Consider the following 22,242-nt stretch of genomic DNA (forward strand, 5'->3'; position numbering starts at 1 on the left):
TTGCATATTTTCGTATTGATTGTATATTTCCCTGCTGGTGCTAGATTGGAGTGGCTGCTGAGTTTGGGGTTATTCAATGAGTAATGTTGTTTACAGCTATTGGGTCTTAGGTGGAGCACCTTTAATTCTTGTCATTTTACTGTAACAGCCAGTTTTCTGACCAGTTTGCTAAGTTTTTCACATCTTCCTACAGAGACTCTTACTTCATCAACATCAGCTGGCACTGCAAGCTTATAGTCATCACCATAAAAGGTTATTTTTTCTCTGCAACACTGGGTCATCACTGATGTAAAGTTTGAATAATGTCAGGCCAAGCCAAGTGCCTGGGGTACTCCAATCTTCACTGGTTGTGGGTTGGAGTAAACTGGTGAGCCATTAGAAGTATAGACAACAACAACCTATGCTGTGTCTGTTATGAAGGCCATAACCTAGTCAATAGCTTCTTCATTTAATTGCTGGTTTAAGCTTCATGCTATGGTATGAAACCTTCTCAAATGCCTTATCCTGTTCAAGGAGAAGAAAGATTGACTGGGATCTCGTCATCAATGAGCAGAGTAATGTCATCCAAGGAATGAAATAGGGTTGGGTCTATAATCCTGTCTTTCCTAAAACCATGTTGGCAGTTGAGCAAAGGGTTGTTGGCCATCAGGTGTTCTGTGAAGTCATCATTTACCATGCCCTCCATATTTTAGGGGGCATAGAAGTCAGACTGACTAATGGTTTGTATTTTTTGGTATCTGTATACTTCTCTTTTTGAATACAGGTAGCTCATCAGTGGTCCTCTAAATTTCAAGGTCTGTGTTGGTATTTAATTTAATCTGGAGCCTCAGATGAACTACATCTGGACATCCTGCTTTAGTTATATCGATCTTAGATAGCTTTAAATAAGCCTCTTCAGTAGTAAATACCATATAGGGCACAAAGGTAGTGTAATGCTAAGGTGGTAGGTTTAGAAGTTGCTGATAGGGGTCACAAAAATTTGCTGATAACAATTGGTTAAGTTTATTTGCTATTTCAGTTTAGGGACTAAATTAGGCCTGCTTTCTTTTCTTATTGTTTTTAACTGTATTTTAACAACAATTAATGAGCGTTTTAAATATGCTGATGATATAACTATTTTATCACTGCAACTAAGCCCTCCAACTACTGAACAGTCTGACTTGATTGAAATCTATCATGATGTAAAAGCTGAATTAGTAAAGGTAAAACTGACATTCAGTAAAACTAAGAGCTCTTATATGACATTTTCCTTCCAAAAGGGTAACAGCCACTCTTCTCGTGATTCCATACAGCCAACAAAGAAAACTGTTAAAACACTTGGGATACTCTTGGACAATGATTTAAGATGGAATTCACACATTGACTATCTGAGTAAAAAAGGTGCCTTGCTTTTACATTCATTTTCCAACCTAAAAAGATTTGGTACACCAACTGAGGTTTTAAAGTCTGTATACTGCAGCTATCTTAGACCTTCTCTTGAGTATGCATGCTCTGCTAGGCATCTGGGATTGACAAATGATCAAACAGATAGACTTGAGACAATACAAAAAAGGAACTGTAAAAATTATACTTGGACAAAACTACTCAACTTACAAGGGTGCACTGAAACAACTCAATTTGGAGTCACTTGATAGTTGTAGACATGGCTTAACATATAGATTTGGACTAAATTGCTTGAATTCCCCAACTCATTGTCATCTACTACCCAGCCTTGAGAGCCCCCCAACTGAAGGATCAGTTACTAGACTCTGGCAAATAAAAAAGAATTGTCTGCAGTTACTGACTTGCTCAGCCTATAGTACTGAGGGATATTGTAAATCATTTGTCCCATATTTTAATAATATTGACATGGCTAATATTTAATGTTTGATTAATATAATGTTTGTTTAAATTTTCCTGTGAGTGTTTTTGAAGGTATAAATTATTTTTGTCATGACATGCTAATGCTAGCTCCAGCTATTGTAGTGAATAAATATATTCTATTCTATTCTTAAGTGTTATCTAGTCCCACATGGTAAGCTAATCTCTCTTATGAGGTATCTGGCTGGTCTGCTGGAGAACACATACCTCCAGAAGGCTTCTGTATTTTCTTTACTACAATTTACTAGTTTCTCTTTATAGTCAGTGAAGGTAGATCCCACCAATGTTTTCACTCAATTTCATGCTAGTTTATATTTGGTGGAATCCTCTTCTGTTTTAGTTTTTTGGGATATATGGCAAAGTCCTTGGCAATTAAAATGTTAGAATAATAAAATATTTGGGCATTAATATTTTCCAAATTTATTTTGAAATGCAGATAAAAATGGAGGGAAACATGATAATATGATTGGTAGAAATACACAGCATATAGTAAAGTAAGAACTTCATTATTTTCTTTTGGGGTAGTGCCAGAGATTTAATATTCTTCAGAAGAAAACATGTTAATAAAACCAAATAGCACCACTAGATTCCTTATTTTAGGATAAAATAATGACAAAAATGACAGTCATTATTCTGACAACACATCCTACCCTCCTCATAATCATACAAAACTGAAAGAAAACACTAAAGATGGAATGTCTTAATTTATAATGGGTGGCATTTTCTTATAAATCACATGTTTTCCATCATTGTTGTCTATAGTTTCAAATCATTTTGAATAATAGGCCTATTCAATATCCAACACATCTCAAATTCTTTTGGAATAAGAAATAGGCCAAGCCTAGTCTAATAGTTTAGAAAGATCAAGATACCTGTTGACACAGAGAACAAAACATCAACAAATATATATTTTTTTTTAGATTATTCAGAAAAACCATTATACCAGGAAAAAGAATCAAATTAGTAATGTAATGGAACTAATCTTATTTTATTAGCATGTTCTCTTCATGGGTGGTCATGCACCACTTTGGGTAAAATTCTAGTTAATTGACTTCTTGCTATCTTGGAAAGGATTTTAGGAATATGAAACTTTCAGGGATGGGTCTACAGGCTAAAGTATGTCCCAGGAAGGTATTTTAAAGAACCCACCTCAACTCCTTCTCCCTCTAGAGGGCCCTGAAATTTGCTTACAGGACAGGTCTATACCTATTGAAATTTTGACAAAACATCATTTTACCTTAATTTTCAGTTACTAGTTGCTTTTTCTTTGCCTTTAGCTCTGAAAATGCAATTCAGTAGAATTTTGAGTCATGTCAATGTTTATTTTAATTTAGGAAATGTATTTTCATATCTTTAAAACCTTGTAAAATGGAACTGAGCAAAGTTATAAACCTGAAAACAATTTTGTTGTACTTCAATTAAGCAGAAGATCTATTTTGCAAGGTTTTACTTTTAAAACACACATATTTTTAAAGGTCGTCAAAGGTCAGGGCCCTTTAGAGGGAGGAGTGTAGGTAGTTGCTTCAAATACCTTCCCAATACATACTTTAGTCTGTAGATTCATCCCTGAAAGTTTCATTTTCCTAACCTTTACCCTTTCTGAGATAGCAAGAAGTCAGTTAACTATAATTTTACCCTACTTTGCCCCGGTGGATCTAATGAAAGGCAGAAAAACAAAATCAAAGCAAATTAAATGAAAAATCTATGTAGCCCAGCCTAGGAATTCAGTAAATCTTGAAACTTTACATATGGTTCAACTTACTAGTAATTCAACTTTCTCCTGTAATTCTGTTAATCTAGTATTGTTTAAATTTTGTTGCATCGAAGAATTCCGTCGAATTTCTACTGGATTAGCTAGCAGAACAACTTCACCATTATTACAATTTAAATTTCCCGCCCTGCAGTCAATAAAATAGTCAAATATTTCTTTAATGGTTCAAAAGTCGCAGGCAGGTGGCCGAAAGTTGTAGATTATAAACAATGAAGCATGTATGTAATCCTTTTCTAGCGGATACTGTAAGCTGTCTCAAAGTGTACTGAAATGGATTTCAAAGTTCTGGAAAAAACAATACTACATTCACTTGACTGCTGCAGCAAATAACATATTATATTTAGTCGTTTCGTTGTTTCTAGTAAAATATCAATGAGTTGTATTGTAAGATTTAAACTAACTGGTTGCTTGTAATTGGTTGCCTAAGTAGAAATCTACTGCATACAGCTTTTGCATTTTTAAATTAGAAGTTGTCTTTTAATAGCCGCTAAACAAGAGATAATTAAACATGTCAGGAAGGTTGGTAATTTTCTTATGGGAATCAAAATTATGTGAAACTATAAATTCTACTCTGATTAGTCTATCAGAAGGTAAAACTAAGTTCCAAATATAAACTTCTTTGCATCAACTCCCCCCTTCACAGCACACGCAATCACTTCATATTTTAATAATTAAAAGGGTAAACTAAATATTTGCACAAAAAAATATCCCTCTTGAATCTTTGGAAATACCAAATAGAGAATTACGGATATACTGTTTGATAATTTACTGACGGGATTAATTTAGTGCGTAATTATATAAAAAGCAGTAATACCGATTCACGAACATGTTGGGAAGGGCTGAGAAAATGTGTTTTTCAAAATTGAGGATTGGGGCAATTGCATTTTTTTAGATTTCCCCTTGATGAAAATCCTAAAAAAGCATATACTCCAATAAATATGCAAAAGCATGCTTTTCAAATTTGGAACGGAGAAGAAGATAAAATCTTAAAGGAAATATCCCACTCACCAATTGGTGCCACTGTTAACAAGCGAGGTTCAGAGACAGTAAAAGCGATTGTACATGAACAGCTTGAAACAATATAAGATTATTTGTTTTTCTTTAAAAAGAAGAAGTCTCCTAGCAGAAGCTTTAACTTGAACCATGTACATATTCAATTTATTTGAAAAAGAACACTTTCAAGTGACTCGTTGTTTACTTGGGTTTTTGTTTATTTTTCTTTAATTTCTGTCCTCTCGTTCCACCAAAAATGTGAGAAGCTATTTCAATAAGCTATAACAGGTTTACCGTGTTTTTTCTGCTAAAATAGGATGAACTTACTCGAAATCGAATATTTTTCTAGACCCTGCCAAATTATTGTCCATGGATCACATCAGAATATTTTGACAAAATCTCAGCTTAATAAAAAAAAACACAAAAAATTCAGTAAAACACTAAAAAATGCTGGTAAAATATCAATTAATTTAACATAAGCTCGAAATGCTCTTCTCTTCCTCGACACCTGCAAGAACTTTCGTGCTTAAGAGACAAGTTACATTTTTAGTTCTTAAGTGAAAAAATCAGTGAAGTTTCGTTATGATTGACATCATTCACCCTGTCAGCTGTATCTTTGTAGGTGTCCCATTTTTTAGGACCCGGCTATGATTGACTATTCAATAAAACTGAACAGCCTTCAAAAATTTCATAGGCTATGATTCGCTTTGCAGTTAAAGTTGGCCCTGCTGTTGGCAGATTAAATGATGTCAATCGAAACGAAGATTAAGAAGTCTTTTGAGCTTACAGACTAGCTGTGTGTCATTTTCACATTGCTGTCTTTTTCTTAACTGTATTAAGACTGTGTACTATTTCTTGTGGCTGATGCACATCAGAGAAGCGGTTCGTTATGTAAACTAATATGTTTTAGTTTTTCCTGCCCAGTTTCACGACATCCATACCAAGAAAAATTTCCGAGTTTGTATCTTTCATCAAAACCTAGGTAAACAAACAGTCTTGTCAGTTTCTATCTTCTCCATTGAAGTGTTTTGGAACATATCATCTGCGGCATAATTTTCCTCGGTTCTTCCTTCATGCATTCACAATAAATTGTTTTTTTACCCATGGCCAGTCATGCGTGCGAACGGAATGCAGGAGACCTGTAGTCAGGGTCGCCAACGTTGGTTATTTATAACCGAATTCGATAATTTTTTCTGTTTCGTAACGTTTTGGTGATTTGGTGATTTTACCTAAAACTGGTGATCTTATCGTGAAGTAAGTGATTTTACGCTGTTTTTTGATACAATTATTTATATTTCCACACTATTGATGTCCTTTTACGACCCTTCCCACGCTATTGGCTCCATAGAGAGACAATTTTCTTTGTTCAAGCTTCACTATCATTTTACTAGGCTTAAGCTTTAGGCCATATTTGAGATGGTGTTTTTTTAGTCAATAATTTTATGCATCTTTCAAAAGAAGTCAAAATAAATTTCGAGTTGATAAAATCCAGAACTTTTTATAAATAGCATGTAGGTAATAAGTACATACTGGTACCATTATTTTCGCATGAAATATGTTTCAAATTTACTCCCAAAAATTGTAACATTTTCAGCATTGATGGTGCGACGGGGGACGGCAAAATCCTCATTTGTCTCCTCTTGGAAAAAATTTTGATCCGACTATGGAACATTTAAAATGGGGAATGTAATTAGTGATGTGTACAGAATATGTGGGAATGTGGCATTCAAAAGCTTTTGTTATGAAAATTTTTTCTCTTAGTTCTGGAGACTAACAGAGATAAATAGCACTTGTAAAATCACCTCAACATGTAAATATCAATAATCAGCGTAAATTCACAAAAAAAAAGTTTAAATTCATTCACCTGATAGGATCACAAACACTTTGACTTTCGTCCTAGAATTTGATTAAACTTAGGAAAAAAAGTTGATACTTGACCTTGAACGCTTACTCCTTACCGACAAAAAATACTCACGTTGAAACATTTTTACTCAGCAGCTTTCAGAATGTTCAGATGACTTGCTTGATGCTGCAGTCACGTATAGGTTACGAACTGCTTGACAACAGCGACTTTTAGGTGGAAATACTCTTCTCCATTCCAGTGAAACTTAATGCTTGAGGCTTAGAAAATGAATTCAGTTGTGATACTGTCTGAAATTGCAGCTTATCATCAGTTACAAGACGTAAATGCCTCTGTACTAATTACTTTACTTGACACATATGGACGCCTTGGATATACCAAAATTTTCATAATTGTCTTTCAGTGATTTTTTTTTTCTAAAAGATTATTTTACCTTCGGTAGCATCGCATCCTGTAGTTGACTCCCCTGACCATACCCCTTTGTGGTACTTCGAAGTTGCCCATTTTTGAAACACAGGGACATAAAAAAGTGTATATATACCTTGGCAGTAATCTCTCGCCTTTTGAGAGTTACAGACTGCTGATCACAAAAAAAAACGCTGCAAAAGAAGTAGTGCCCCTTCCTAACCTAACTAGCGGATGAATCAGGGTTATAAACTGACGCCATTGTCAACGTGACACACAGAGGGCCAAAAAAGGTTTTTTTTTTAACCTAAAAAGTGCGACAAGCCGGTATTGTAGTACAAAAGTGTGACTAAAAGTGCAAGCCCGATTTCTGTGTTCACTGATTACTCTGATTAGAGTTCTACGAACCCATTCATTAAAATCAATGTATTAATTAGGAAACATGATATATTATATAAGATATTAAACAGACCATATGTTAAGCAGATAAAAAATTACTAGTTTAAACAAAACGCAGGAAACTACCCGTTTTTCTTCTCTGATAAGATCTTTGATTTCTTGCTTTAAAAAAGCTTTCTGTTTTAATCATGTGAGCAGAACGTTTTTTTTTACCACAGCACTTCGTATAAAAGAATTTGTCGTAGAAATATCGAAAGGACCTCGTTCGATTGGAAATGTCAAGTTCTTTTGTCCTTTTTAATAGTCAAAAGTGATTGGAGGGCATCCAGCCCCCCCTCTCACACTCATCATTTCGCAAATACATTCAGTCAAAATATTGAGATAGCCATTTTGCTCACCGTAATAAAAAGGTCCAGTTATTATCCCTTTGAAGATGACAACCCTCCCCCATAGTCCTCAGAGTAAAGACTATAACTTATACCCTAGGGGAATAGCTTGTGGAAAGCGTGCTCATAAAATTCAGAAGGGGCTCATTGGATTGGAAATCGGAAGTTCTAATGCCCTTTTTAATAGTCAAAAGTGATTAGAGGGCAATCAGCTCCCCCTTACACGCCCATCATTTCCCCCTAACACAACCGATTAAACTTCTAAGATAGTCATTTTGTTAAGCATATTTAAATATTAATTAATTATCTCTTTGGATATGACACCCTCCTCCTCTAGGCCATCAAAGCGGGGGACACAAGCTATAGTATTTACCCATTATTAAGATTTAAGTTTTTTCTAGAAAGGGTGGTTATATATCACATAAACTTCGAATGCGGTACATTCAATCGGAAATCTGGAGTCTTAGAGTCCTTTATAGAAGTCAAAAGTGATGGGGGAGTGACTAAGAGTAAGCTGTTGAATACGAGACAGCCCCTTTCATATACGAAATTATTTCTGTTCGTTTTGTGTTTTAATGTCGCTTTCAGTTAAATTTCAGTTTAAAAAAACTTGTCTTTTTATTCAATTGCTGATCGTTTTTCAAATAAAACAGCAATATACACAACTGTTGGATAAACTGTTCTTAAAACTTTTGATAAATTTTTCAGGTAGTTTATGTTAAAATTCAGTGTGATAGTCATAGCTATTAACTTTACTTCTGATTAAAATTGGAGAATAAACCACATTTGAATCGGTGATCTCTCTGCAGTTCATTTCAATGACAAATACTGTTTGTAAATATTGTGGGTAATTACAAAACTAACAGCTTTTTCCGGTATAGGAAGGGGGTTGCCTTCTCCTCAACACCCCGCTCTTCACACTAATAATTTTTAGTAATTTAAACAAATATTCTTATTGTTCTAATTAAACGACTATTGTGTTTCAGGAGTCTTTATTAAAGTATCGAGATCAAATTGAGACATTAGCGTAAAGTGCGAGGTGATAAGCTGAGTACTAAGGCTGGCCTAGCTAAAACCTAATGCCGAGGCTAGATTTGAAGAACTTTGTTAATTTTTCTTCTTTCTCTTCTTTTTGTTTCTTACTTTGTTCTATAATTAAATACAAGATTAAATTGGATCAAATTCATTGCGCACTAGTTAATCTCAATTTCAAACGTTCAGCATTTTTTTTCTTCTATGCGAGGGTTCTTTATTCTTTATCAGTTGACCAAGTTGACCAAGTTGACCTGAACTTACATACCGTCAACAAATTAGATGTGACACTATATCCCAGTCGCATTATACAGAAAGGTCGCTGTTGGCAATTTCTTTTTTCTTTCGCATATTAAAGTTAATATCCTAATCAAACAGTTCGTGGTAACGAACTGTAGTAAGGATCGACCTGGCTCAATAGTAACCAAAACTCTAAAAAACGGAATTTTCATAACAATAGTTACATTAAAATAATTGCATTTTAATGCTGATTTTAAATATATAAGTTTCATTAAGTTTAAACTTACCCATCAAAAGTTACGAGCCTGCGAAAATTTGCCTTATTTTAGAAAATGGGGGAAAACACCCCCTAAAAGTGATAGAATCTTAACAAAATCACACCATCAGATTCAACGTATCAGAGAACCCTATTGTAGAAGTGTCAAGCTCCTATCTACAAAAATGTGGAATTTTGTATTTTTTGCCAGAAGGCAGATCACGGATGCGTGTTTATTCGTTTGTTTTTTTGTTGATTTTTTTTCAGGGGTGATCGTACCGACCCAGTGGTCCTAAAATCTTGCAAGAGGGCTCATTCTAACGGAAATAAAAAGTTCTAGTGCCATTTTTCAGTGACCAAAAAAATTGGAGGGCACCTAGGCCCCCCCCACGCTAAATATTTTCCCAAAGCCACCGGATCAAAATTTTGAGGTAGCCATTTTATTCAACGTAGTCGAAAAACCTTATAACTATGTCTTTGGGGACGACGTACTCCGCCAGAGTCCCCGTGGGAGGGGCCACAAGTTACAAACTTTGACCAGTGCTTACATATAGTAATGGTTATTTGGAAGTGTACAGACGTTGTCAAGGGGATTATTTGGTTTTGGGGGGGATTAAAAAGAGGGGGATATACTAGGAGAACTTTCCTTGGAGGAATTTATCATGGGGGAAGAAAATTTCCATGAAGGTAGTGCAGGATTTTCTAGCATTATTTAAAAAAAAAACAATGAAAAAATAAATACGAAAAAGTTTTTTCAACTGAAAGTAAGGAGCAGAATTAAAACCACTTAAAACGAACATAAATTATTACGCATATGATAGGCTCGCCTCCTCCTAATACTTCGCTCTTTGCGCTAAAGTATTTTTAGTAATTCCAACTATTTATTCTACGGCTTTTGTGATTCAGGGGTCATTCTTAAGAAATTGTGAAAAAATTTAAGCTTTAGTGTACAGAGCGAGGTACTGACGAGGGGGTGAGCCCCCTCATATATGTAATAAAAACATGAGAATACAGAGGTTTGTTACGTAAGCTAATTTATAAGTTACGTATATCTTTTACTAATACAAACATTCGTTAAAAATTAAAAGTTCTAGTTGCCTTTCTAAGTAACCAAAAAACCGGAGGGCAACTAGGCCTCCTCCCCCGCTGCTTTTTTTTCTCACAGTTGTTCGATCAAAACTATGAGAAAGCCATTTAGTCAAAAAAATAAATATGCAAATTTCGTTTTAATTATTCATTTGCGGAGAGCCAAAATCAAAACATGCATGGATTCAAAAACCTTGAGAAATTAAATAAAAAAAACAAGTTTTTTAACGGAAAGTTAGGAGCGACATTAAAACCTAAAACGAACAGAAATTACTTCATATGTGAAAGGGGCTGCTTCCTCATCAACGCCCCGCTCTTTACGCTAAAGTTTTTTACTGTTTTAAAAAACAGAGTTAAGAGAAAGAGTCAAATTTTAACGTTAAGAGCGGGGCGTTGATGAGGATGCAGCCCCTTTCATATATGAAGTAATTTATTTTCTCTACTAATAAGTAGACTAATAATACTACTATAATACTAATAATACTACTAATAAGTAGTATTTATTTACTCTCCGTTAAAAAAACTTGTTTCTTTTATTTAATACACAAAGAAACTGTAGCACTTTTGTATGACGCTTTCTGGCTTTTCACAGAAAAGTGCACATTTCTGTGTTCTATGCACTATAGTACGACAAGGACCAAAAAGGAGCAACAAAAACAACAAAAATGAATGTGTATAGAACGGGTAATTGATTTCCCTTTAACGCTCACTTCATCGCTACAGATGTTTGTTTGACTTCCGCTATTTTATCTTGGTCGGACGTATCCCCCGCAGAAAAAATTCCTTGGTCTCCCAGAGATCTCACTCGGAAAACTACCCATACGGAACAACCCCCACTTCAGAAAATTCCCCCCGACAATTCTCACCACGTAAAAAATTGAGCAGACAAAAGGAAATTTTTGACAAATAAAAAGAATGAAGAAATAAAGATATATGGAAATTCTATCTATATTCCAAAATACGAGTAGAATATGTGATGTAAGATCGTGGGACAAACCTCAAGTAAGGAGGGATTCCTTAATTATTTTGCTCGGTTTGAGAAAGAATGAGCTCGAATCAAAAATTGATGCTTATGGATAATGACAGGTACCAGAAATGACATCTAACCTGAATTGCCATCAAACGTTGTACAATTTCCTAGAAACAGATTTTGAAAGTCTTTCTGAAATAGAGTTAATTATAAAAACCTCTTTGTCCCAAAAAATAAGCAAATTACGACCTGAAAGCAAAGTTGCAAACTCGTCGAAAACCCGTTCCGAGAGAAACTCGATTAAAGATTTTAACTTGTTCTATTCACCAAAATTATAATTAATTTTGAAAACAAACAAAAAAAGGAAGAAAATTAAACTAAGTCTTTGTAAGACAAGCTAAGATGAAACATAAAAGAATGATTTTCTCTTAAATAATATGAGTAAAAAAAAATTGCTGAGTAATTTTGCTTTCAAGTTCATCTTATGCAAAAAGGCGGAATAGAACAAATTTACACAGCGCAAAGGTCATTTTTGATGTCTTGTTCAAGTTTTAGTAGCAAGTTTTTCAGTTTATTTGAGAATTTAAAAAAAAATAAAAAGGCGAAAACATAGAAAAGCGCAGTTCCTACCTTTATATACCTTCAAGTTTATTGATTGTTGTTTCGTTTGTTTAGTTGAGTTTCGCTTTTGGTTGTTCTATGGATTGATCTTGTTTGTGTCTGTTTTTAAAAATAAATTGTTAAAAAACAAATTTTGTTGCTAAGCAACAGAGGATCGTACCGAGTGCTTAGATAGACCGTTGGAAAGAGCGGAAAAAATCATGTTCGATAGCTATCTTATCCACATAATTTCGGTTTTAACGGAAAAGGGCAATTTTCCTCTCAGGTCTTGAAGTATCGAGAAACTGTGAGGATCTCTTCTGGGATTAAGGTGATATGCAAAGGTGGTTATGGTCTTTGGGCAAAATCTTGATCTGCACCTCCCCTTTTTCAGACAATTTTTCAGGTCAAATTTTAAGAAAATTTCCGTTAACGAAATTATTTTTATTAATTGATTTATAATGTATTTTTAATTCTTTTTAATTTATTAATTAAACTATTTAATTATTAATAACTTAGTTATTTCATTTTATTTTATTTTATTAATTAATTTATAATTTACTAATTATTTTCATTTAGTAACTGCGCTCTCTACTTTATTAAGAAATTTTCAAAAATTACAAATGATTATAACCATTAGATGTTTGAAACTTTGCGCCCCTAACCATTTTGTGATCTTTACCGTCGAATGACAGTCATCACAGATACAAAGAACCCGCTAGCGGATTCTCCTTGAGACTAGCCATCATCAAGAGATGTTGTTGGCTTGTTCCTATACCCCTTTTGCCAGGAAGGCCCAATAAAGGCCAGTTTTTTTACCATCCATATTTTAATTGTCTGAGCAGCTTAAAACTGCGACGAGGAACTTTTTTGGTGATGCGGAGCTATTCCTTCAAATCGACTTTAACAAGCTGCAGCACATTCTGCAATTTGTCTAAAGGAGGCGTTTCTCTTCTAAAGTATACTATTCCTAACGCTGGTGTTAAAACATGACAAAAAATATATTTGAAAGTAAAGAGCTGGGCTGGACCATAGCTACCAAAGGGGTACTTTTAGTGCATTTCGAACACTTTTTACCTTAACGATACCGAAAAAATTAAAGGTCTAAACAGGTCACTTTTTTATTTCAAATCAAAACTTTTGTGAATTTTGATAGTTGATATTTTCTCCCAGAAATTGTGCTTGCACAGTTTTGGTTGGTGTTTCCTTATTAAACACATATTCTTTCCAGTTTTGATGGCATGGTAACTTTCTTTACTTTGCGTAATTTGGGAACCCTTTCCAAAATCTTGGACTTAATGAGACGCACGAATGAACTACAGAAAAGTCTAAGTAAGCAGCACAGACAAAATGTATATAATACAGACGGCCAACTAAAATAATGGTAGGGTACCAATCGATTTGGTGCTTGTGCTCACCTATCCTAAGTTTCTCAGGCTTCTAGCACGCATTAACGTCATCACAAACAGCCTAGAGGCACTCAGACACCAGACTTTTTTTTTTATCATTTTAAGATACGGCAAACTGACTTCTGTATCATATACTTTTTGTCTGAAGTAAGCAGGTAGCCATGCTGCTAGTTTTCGGTGGAAGTTTCCATTATTTATAGTCTCTAATTGTCTTAAGCTGCTTTGTCCTTTTTTTTCCTTCTTTGGACGCTCTATTTATCATGAAAGGCAAAATCTATGTGGTAAACTTTTATATAGAATTATAAAGAAGCTAAAATAAAAAATTAAATAAGGGAATCCCAACAACAGCTTGGGTACTAACGACAACTCATTTTCACACACAAAAATTCCTTCGGCATTCACACCGAATCCCTCAGCATTCATCACTTCTGATTTTATGACAAATCTTGGAGATTAGGCTTAACGGTACTCACGCACATTGATAAGAATTTACAAGCATAAAAGAAACAACAATCGACAATTTAAAATCATTACGAGAGAAGTATTTCACTTGAAACATATCAAACTATTGCAAACGCTAATATGGACTGCTGTAAGAGTGAGTATTGTTTTATTTTTCATCGATGTATCACACATTAATTTCAGTTATGGGTCTAAACAGTGTTAATAGCTCATATGACCTTAAAGCCTCGACTTCATTGACATCTTTCACTCTGCCAGCAACTTTTTTTTACTCTTTTTCTCAATTTTTCTTTTTAAAACAGTAAAAAAAAACTTTAGCGTAAAGAGCGGGGTGTTGATGAGGAAGCTGCCCCTTTCATATACGAGGTAATTTCAGTTCGTTTTAAGTTTTAATGTCGCTCTTTACTTTCAGTTAAAAAAACTTGTTTTTTTATTTAATTTCTGAACGTTTTTGAATCAATGCATGTTTTGATTTTGGCTCTCCTCAGAGGAATAATTATAACGAAATTTGCATATTTTTTTTTGGCTAAATGGCTTTCTCATAATTTTGATCGAATGATTTTGAGAAAAAAAGAGCGGGGGAGGAAGCTTAGTTGCCCTCCGATTTTTTGGTTAATTAAAAAGGTAACTAGAACTTTTAATAATTTACGAATCTTTTTATTAGTAAAAGATTTACGTAACTTATAAATTAGCTTACGTAAAGAACTTTTGTATTCTCATGTTTTTATTACATATATGAGGGGGTTCGCCCTCTCGTCAGTACCTCGCTCTTTACACTAAAGCTTAAATTTTGTCCCGATTCATTAAGAATGACCCCTGAATCACAAAAGCCGTAGAATAAATAGTTGAAATTCTAAAAATACTTTAGCGTAAAGAGCGAGGTATTAGGAGGAGGTGAGCCCCTCATATGGGTAATAATTTCTGTTTGTTTTAAGCTTTAATGCTGTTTTTTACTTCCAGCTGAAAAAAAATTTTTCATATTTATTTTTTCATTGTTTTTTTTTAAATAATGCTAGTAAATCCAGCGCTCCCATCATGGAAATTTTCTTCCCCCATGACAAATTCTCGATGGAAAGTTCCCCCCAGCATATCCCCTTCCTCTCAAACCCTCCCTCAACCAAAAAAATCCTCCTGAAAATGCCTGTACACTTCCCAATAACCATTACTATATGTAAGCACTGGTCAAAGTTTGTAACTTGTTGCCCCTCCCACGGGGACTGTGGGGGAGTAAGTCGTCCCCAAAGACATAGTTATAAGGTTTTTCGACTACGCTGAATAAAATGGCTATCTCAGATTTTGATCCGTTGACTTTGGGAAAATAATTACCGTGGGAGGGGGCCTAGGTGCCCTCCAGTTTTTTTGGTCACTTAAAAAGGGCACTAGAACGGCTCATTTCCGTTAGAATGAGCCCTCTCGCAACATTTTAGGACAACTGGGTCGATACGATCACCCCTGAAAAAAAAAAAAAAAAACAAATAAACACGCATCCCTGATCTGCCTTCTGGATAAAAATTCATGATTCCACATTTTTGTACATAGGAGCTATAAACTTCTACAGAAAGGTTCTCTGATACGCTGAATCTGAAGGTGTGATTTAAGTTAAGATTCTATGACTTTTAGGGGGTTTTCCCCCCTATTTTCTAAAAATACGCAAATTTTCTCAGGCTCGTAACTTTTGATGGGTAAGACTAAACGTGATGAAACTTGTACATTTAAAATCAACATTAAAATGCAATTCTTTTGATGTAACTATTGGTATCAAAATTCCATTTTTTAGAATTTTGGTTACTATTTAGCCGGGTCGCTCCTTACTACAGTTTGTTACCACGAACTGTTAGATATCATTTTGTTACAGTATGCCTTCCCTTTCTCATCCAGATCATTGTGCGTCGCGTTGCTTCTAATCTTTTGCGTTAATTCATTAAAAAACACAAGCTTTTTAACTAAAAGTAAGGAGTAACATTAAAACTTAAATTAAACACACATTATTTCAAATATAGGAGGGTTTCCCTCCTCAATACCTCACTCTTAAAGATGAAGTTTTTTATTACTTTGAAAAAGCCTCTCAATCTCTTTAAACTACTTTGTCTTTCATGAGTCATAACTAAAGCATTGGGACGAAAAGTTAAACTTTAGCGTAAAGAGCAAGGTATTGAGGATGGAGCAAACTCCCTGATATACGGAATAATTCCTGTTCCAGAAAGTGCATCTTAAATTAGATTCATAATCTTTCAAAGAAAGGTCTGTCTGATCAATAGAAAGAAGGAATTAAATAATTTTCTTCCTAATTTCCATTTGAGACCACAACGTTGATGTTGGTTGGTGCAATGTTGCGATCAGTAAAGTGTGCAATGCTGGTGGTGCTTGCTGTAATGTTGGTGTGCAATCAATAATATTCTCCATGTTGGTACTGCAGCCGGTCTCTCGTTACAAGTGGATTTTGATTTTAAAATCAATAAGGACACGTTTATACTTATTTTCGAGGAAAGTAAGAAGGGGAAATTCCCCTCCACCGATTAGAGCTTTTGTCTGATAACCTAGGTCAATTTTGAAGAATTAGTAAATGACAATCCAAGTGTTATTTTGTCTTCCCAAAATTGTGTAAGGAAGTGCATTTCTTAGGGATTATTATGTCAAAGAAAGCAGAGGAAAATACAAATGAGGTTCATAGAAATGAACATTCCAAAACTGAATACTCCTTTTATTTTAGACGGTTGCACCTGTGCCCCAAATTGCAAATGTGCCCAAGACTGCAAATGCTGCAAAGGTTGTGAGTGCAAAAGCAGTAAGTGCTTTTTAAATATAATACAATCAAAAAAGATATATATATATATATATATATATATATATATATATATATATATATATATATATATATATATATATATATATATATATATATATATATATATATATATATATATATATATATATATATATATATATATATATATATATATATATATATATATATATATATATATATATATATATATATATATATATATATATATATATATATATATATATATATATATATATATATATATATATATATATATATATATAAGCAAAAAATAATTTAAAGCTCTATATTTATGTAATTTAGCCGTTTTCGCCTTCGAACAATTAAAGTTTACTTGCTGACAAAGTTTAAGCATCAAGATGAAACAATAAATTATAAATTTTGGGACAAGTCAGTTGAGGTTTGTGTGAATATATAATTTAAGTATAAATACTATAAATAATTTTATACTATTTATTTACAAAAATATTATTATTTATATATTATTTGGGTTGGTGTATTATATATATTATTATTTTATTAATATATTTAATATTATTATTATATTATTATAATTATATTATTTGGTGTAAGAATATTATATTATTATTTTATATATATTTGTGGGTTGGTGCGCTGGATTCGGGATCCCTTGTCTGAGAGGACGCGGGTTCGAATCCCAGTGTACCCAATTCTTCAGTTTGGGACGGGGGTCAGTGGCGTGACTCTGTAAGCTTAGCCAGAGTCGACCCAGCTCTAAATGGGCACCTGGAGAAATCTGGGGAAGGTAAACAGGAAGGGTGTGCAAAAGCACAGGATGGCTGGCCCCCAGCCCCCCATTGCACTTCCTGGCTGAAGGGCCAAGAAACGGAGATCAGCACCGCCGGTACGGACTGTAAAGTCTAATGCCGTATCCTTTACCTTTAATACGAATAATAAATTAATAAAAAATATGACTATAATAATAAAATGTAATTAATATACAATAACGTAAATAACAAATAAATAATAAATATAAATAATATAATTGAACATTGATAATAATTTTTTGGGACAGGACAGGTGGAGTCAGGGAAAGAAATCCTTTGGAAAAGGTCACAAACATAAGTTAGGTGTGCAATCAGATAATAAGAACCGAATTTAATGTCATGATGTTACAAGAAAACATTGCATCATCAGAAAGTTTGAGTTTCCTTTTTTTTTCGTTCAAATGTTCAGAAAAGGACAGTCCTTAGAAATTTTGCTGCATACCTTCTAGTAAGTACTAGAAGCTAGCTCAAAGGAATTTTCATATTTTAGCAATTTTCCTTCTTTAGGAGTTCCTCGTTGTGTTTTTTGCTTTGAGTGACATACTCGCTACCAAAAGGGACATAAATTTCACAATCATTACAGTCAAATTCTACATCAAATCACAGATTCTCAACGTATCTTGATGAAGGCTAGTCTCAGGGATAATTTGCTAACGGCCTCTTTGTCTCTGCTCTCTGTGACGGTCATTGAACACTGAAGATCACAATATGATTTTTATTTAACCATGTCACCAGTGGCAATTTTAAAGGAGGGACAAATAGGCTTTTGCTTCGGGAGCAGAAATTTTAGGTGCACAAAATTTGTAAAATATAGTCTAAAGTTTATAACTATTTTGTAATTTTTGAAATTTCATTAATAATATAAAGTGTGCAGTTAATAAATGAAAATGAATAGTAAATTTAAAATTAATAAATAAAATAAAATAATAGGAAAAGTAATTAAATAATGATAATCGAACAAAATTAAAAAAGAATTAAAAAATCTATTATTAATCAATTAATAAATTAAAAACAGTTTTGTTAATAAACGTAAATTTTATTAAAATTGGTCCTGAAAATTTTTGAGAAAGGGGAGGTACTAATCAAGATTTTGCCCAAAGACCAGAACCAACCCCGTATATCATCTTAATCTCAGAAGAAATCCAACCAGTTTCTCGGCATCTTGAGTCCTCAGAAGAAAATCGCCATCTCCCGTTAAAACGGAAAAATTATTTGGATAAGATATTTATCGAATATAATTTTTTCCGCTCTTTCCAACGATCTATTTAAGGACTCGTTACGATCCTCTGTTCCTCAGCAACCCTTTTTTTTTGCAATAATGTATTTTTAAAAATAGACACAAACAAGATCAATCGGTAGAACACCAAAAGCGAAACTCGACTGAACAAACAAAACAACAATCAATAAAGTTCATGGTATATAAGGTTGGGAACTTCGCTCTTCTTTGTTTTCACTTTTTTATATATGAAATTTTTTTAAAGAAACTGAGAACCTTTTAACAAAAAAAATTAAAAAAGATATTAAAAATGATCTTAAGCTGTGTAAATTTGTTCCATTTACTTTTTTGCATAAGATGAAATAGAAAGCAAAATTACTCAGCGATAATAATGTTGACAAATAGAACAAGTTAAAATCTTTAATCGATTTTCTGTTGGAATGGGTTTTCGAAGAGTTTGCAACTTCACTCTAAGGTCGTAATTTTCTTAATTTTGCGGGAAAAGAAGTTTTTATAATTAAGTGCATTTCAGAAAGACTTTGAAAATCGGTTTCTGGGAAGTTGTACAATGTTTGATGGCGAATCAGGTTAACTGTCATTTTGGGTACCTATCTTTATACATAAAGATCGATTTTCTATTCAAAATTATTTTTTCTCAAATCGAGCAAAATAATTTTAAAAATGGTTATATTCTCAATGGTGTACAGTATTCTAAAACTGAAAAAATACGAAACATTTTATTCGAGATAAGATTACTTCAAAAAATTTGTATTGGAATTTTGTTGCACACTTGAGCTTTACTTTGTTTTCGACCAATTACAAACCAGAGAAAGAGAGAGAAAAACTCTAGTATCCCCTCCAAGATTAGTTTAAGGTAAAAAGTAAATGGTAATTTCTCTTTTTACAGCATTTTATACTTTTTATCGTGCCCTTTGTCAGTTTTTTATATTTTCCCCCCTAAGTTTGTGTTTTCTTTTTCAGACCCAGAATGTAAATGTGAGAAGAACTGTTCATGCAACTCATGTGGTTGTCACTGAGTCACAAGCCTTCACATGTCCTTTATAATCACCATTTTAGACTTTTTACCCTTAATGTAAGCTAGTAAAGTTTTTGTGCCATTGAATATTAAAATTTGTTTATTCTCATTTTGTTCTAGTATGCTATTCTTTTTTCGCTTTTCTTATTATTTTTTTAACTTCAATAGTCTTATGTCTAAGGGTAACTTAGAATGGAATTTGAGCACTATTTTTGGACTTGGCAGTGTTGGTTTTTAATGTAGCCATAGAGAAAATACAAGAAGCATTAGAGAGATAAACGTTCCAAGGCATCTAGAAAAACAATTTAAAAAGATGAAATGGTGCTAGGTGCATTCTATCCCAAAAATTTACCCTCACCGTGGAAAATTCCTTTCTTAGAAAGTATCACTGGAAAATCACCCAACAGTGGAAAATTGTCCTCTGGAAAGCTTCCCGAAAAATCTCCTTGACTAAAATTTTTCCCCATCCCCTAAAACATATTCCCCTGTGGAAAATTTCTCCCACATGCAAATTGAGCAGCCCAAGAAAATTGTGACAAATAAAAATAATCAAGAAAAGAAGAAATTTTGGAATACTCAAACTATGTTGCAAAATATAGGCAGAACGTATGGTCTAGAATGTCCTATAGTATTTTTTTTTCAAACTAATTTTGTTTCTTGTTTTGGGGGTCAAATTATCATAGCAGGGTAAAATAAAGGCCAAAGAAAATAATTTGGAAATATGAAATTAGTGGCAACTGCAGAAGAGTTACTTTCCGGTTCAAGTGCACAGGAATAACAGGCTGGGACTAAGAAGCACGAGTAATTACTTCCCATGGACTTGGTTTGATCCTGACCAGAGGCGCAATTGCTATCTTTCTGTGATAGGGGGGGGGATGTATTCTACCGACTAATAGCTCATTTTTACTGACCAATTTAGGTCAAGTTTAAGTTTCTTTTATTACCAATATACTTCCATTTATAAACAAAATATGCCGAAGGGCCAGGGTTGCCAAAGGGACACTTTTAGTGCTTTTTGACACTTTTTCACTCTGGGTGACACCGTGCCACTATTGGGTGAAAAAAGGCAACTTCTTGAAAAAAAGGACACTTTTTGGCATTTTTTCAAAATCAATACCATATGCATTTATTTTCCGTTTTCTCTTAACTGCAACTACTTTTGATTTGTGCTTTGTGCTTTTCAGGTTCGTTTTCGTCTTAGCTATTTTTTTTTATCGTGTTCGCACTACTTTCCTTTTCAAAAGCGCGAAAATTGAAACGTGGTGAAACATTTGACTTTAAGTCACATGATCCTGAAGTCAGGTAGTGAAGAGCTAATCTCCTCACCATCTTAATTTTGGAAGCTCTTGTTAGATGTGAAGAATCCCGACGGCACTCCCAAATTCTTTGAACTATCAAACTTTATGTTGAACTTATGCAAATTACCTCACTCAAGTGCTGGTGCCGAAAGACAGTTTTCTCAACTAACAAACATTAAAACTAAGTTGCTAATCGGTTGGAAGTGAAAACTTTGGATTCCCTCATGCATGTAAAGCAGATGGTTACGCGTAGTGGTGTGTCGGTGAATCGGTGGCAGATCCCACCAACAACCACCAACAACTTTACAAAACAACTTTTTGAGGGGTACTGCAAAGCTGACGAAAAGGATGAGCAAATAGAGAATGAATTTGAACCTGACCTATTTCACTGACCAATCAGAAAACCAAATAACTGAAATCAGATTGCAGTAGCCGAAGTTAATTTCTTTAAAATGGTTAACCACTAGAAATTGATTTTTTTTTCAAAAAAGAAAGCTGAAGCTTTGAACAGATTTCTTGTCCAGGAATTTTGCATTAAAGTTTCCCTTCATACTCTCACATTCTTGTACTTTTCTCCTTTCTTTCTTGAAAAACTCGGCCTTTTCTGAACCCAGGGTGTGGCTGGACCTCTGTATAACGCTTCTGAATTGGAATCCGATTCATTCTGTATCTGCTCAATTTTCGTAAGCCTTCATAACATAGAATGCACCGTATGTGAAATCCAGCACAGTCTTTCCCTTATAAAGGGATCCCTTCATGCTGTCTGGATTTTTGGTTCGGTCCATTTTGAGCCACGAACATGGCAAAGGCCTAGCTCAAAATATTTTGGATTTGCTTAGACATTTGTTGTGCACCATTCTGCTTTTGGTTGAAAGGATTGCGATTAAATAAGCCTTTCCATTGTCTTTTACAGACGCCGTTGACCTCTTCTCAGAAGAAAGGGAGTGGACAGAGAAAACAGATTTTCCTCGAAAAAGTATAGCTATTCTTGACACCAAAAAGCCTTTTCCTTTGGTTTTCTGTGCTTTTTCTTTTTATTTCGACATTTGATTGAGCACATCTGATATTTGTCTTGTCACTATTTGCAAAGAATTTGACATTTCTTTGTTTTTTTTAAGAATAAATTAGCTTTATACAGAGCAAGTGATATTTGTCTTGTCATTATTTCTCTCCTTATCAAGTTTGATTTCTTAGTTAATAGATCTCATGAATACATTAATGTTTTGATGAAATAACGCTCTGGTTGTGTATTTTTGTGAGAGCAGCGTTACCAAACGCGTTGGCGAAAGCCAGGTGAAAAGGATGTGAAGCACGTTCCAAGCCAAGCGCGTTTCACTCGGTTTTCGATATCAGTCTGCGGGAAATGGT

The 22,242-nt window shown here is 34.0% G+C and overlaps 1 protein-coding gene and 2 long non-coding RNA genes across 3 annotated transcripts in view; 2 read left to right on the forward strand and 1 right to left on the reverse strand.

The window, feature by feature from the left end:
- LOC136028260 (GILT-like protein 1) overlaps nt 1-3,777 on the reverse strand; it is a 144,976-nt gene extending 141,199 nt beyond the window's left edge. The window contains exon 1 of the mRNA XM_065705998.1: nt 3,623-3,777. Coding sequence (XP_065562070.1) covers nt 3,623-3,682 — 60 coding nt within the window. The 5' untranslated portion in view covers nt 3,683-3,777. The remainder of the gene's footprint in view (nt 1-3,622) is intronic.
- Nucleotides 1-22,242, forward strand: part of LOC136028261 (uncharacterized) — a 193,374-nt gene that overhangs the window by 148,956 nt on the left and 22,176 nt on the right. The gene's annotated exons all lie outside the window — the stretch shown is intronic.
- Nucleotides 13,723-19,685, forward strand: LOC136028262 (uncharacterized). Its single transcript, XR_010617784.1, has 3 exons — nt 13,723-13,866; nt 16,441-16,515; nt 19,522-19,685. It is a non-coding gene; the product is annotated as an uncharacterized LOC136028262 (long non-coding RNA).

This window comes from Artemia franciscana, chromosome 6 (genome assembly GCF_032884065.1).
Source record: "Artemia franciscana chromosome 6, ASM3288406v1, whole genome shotgun sequence".
NCBI lineage: Eukaryota > Metazoa > Arthropoda > Branchiopoda > Anostraca > Artemiidae > Artemia > Artemia franciscana.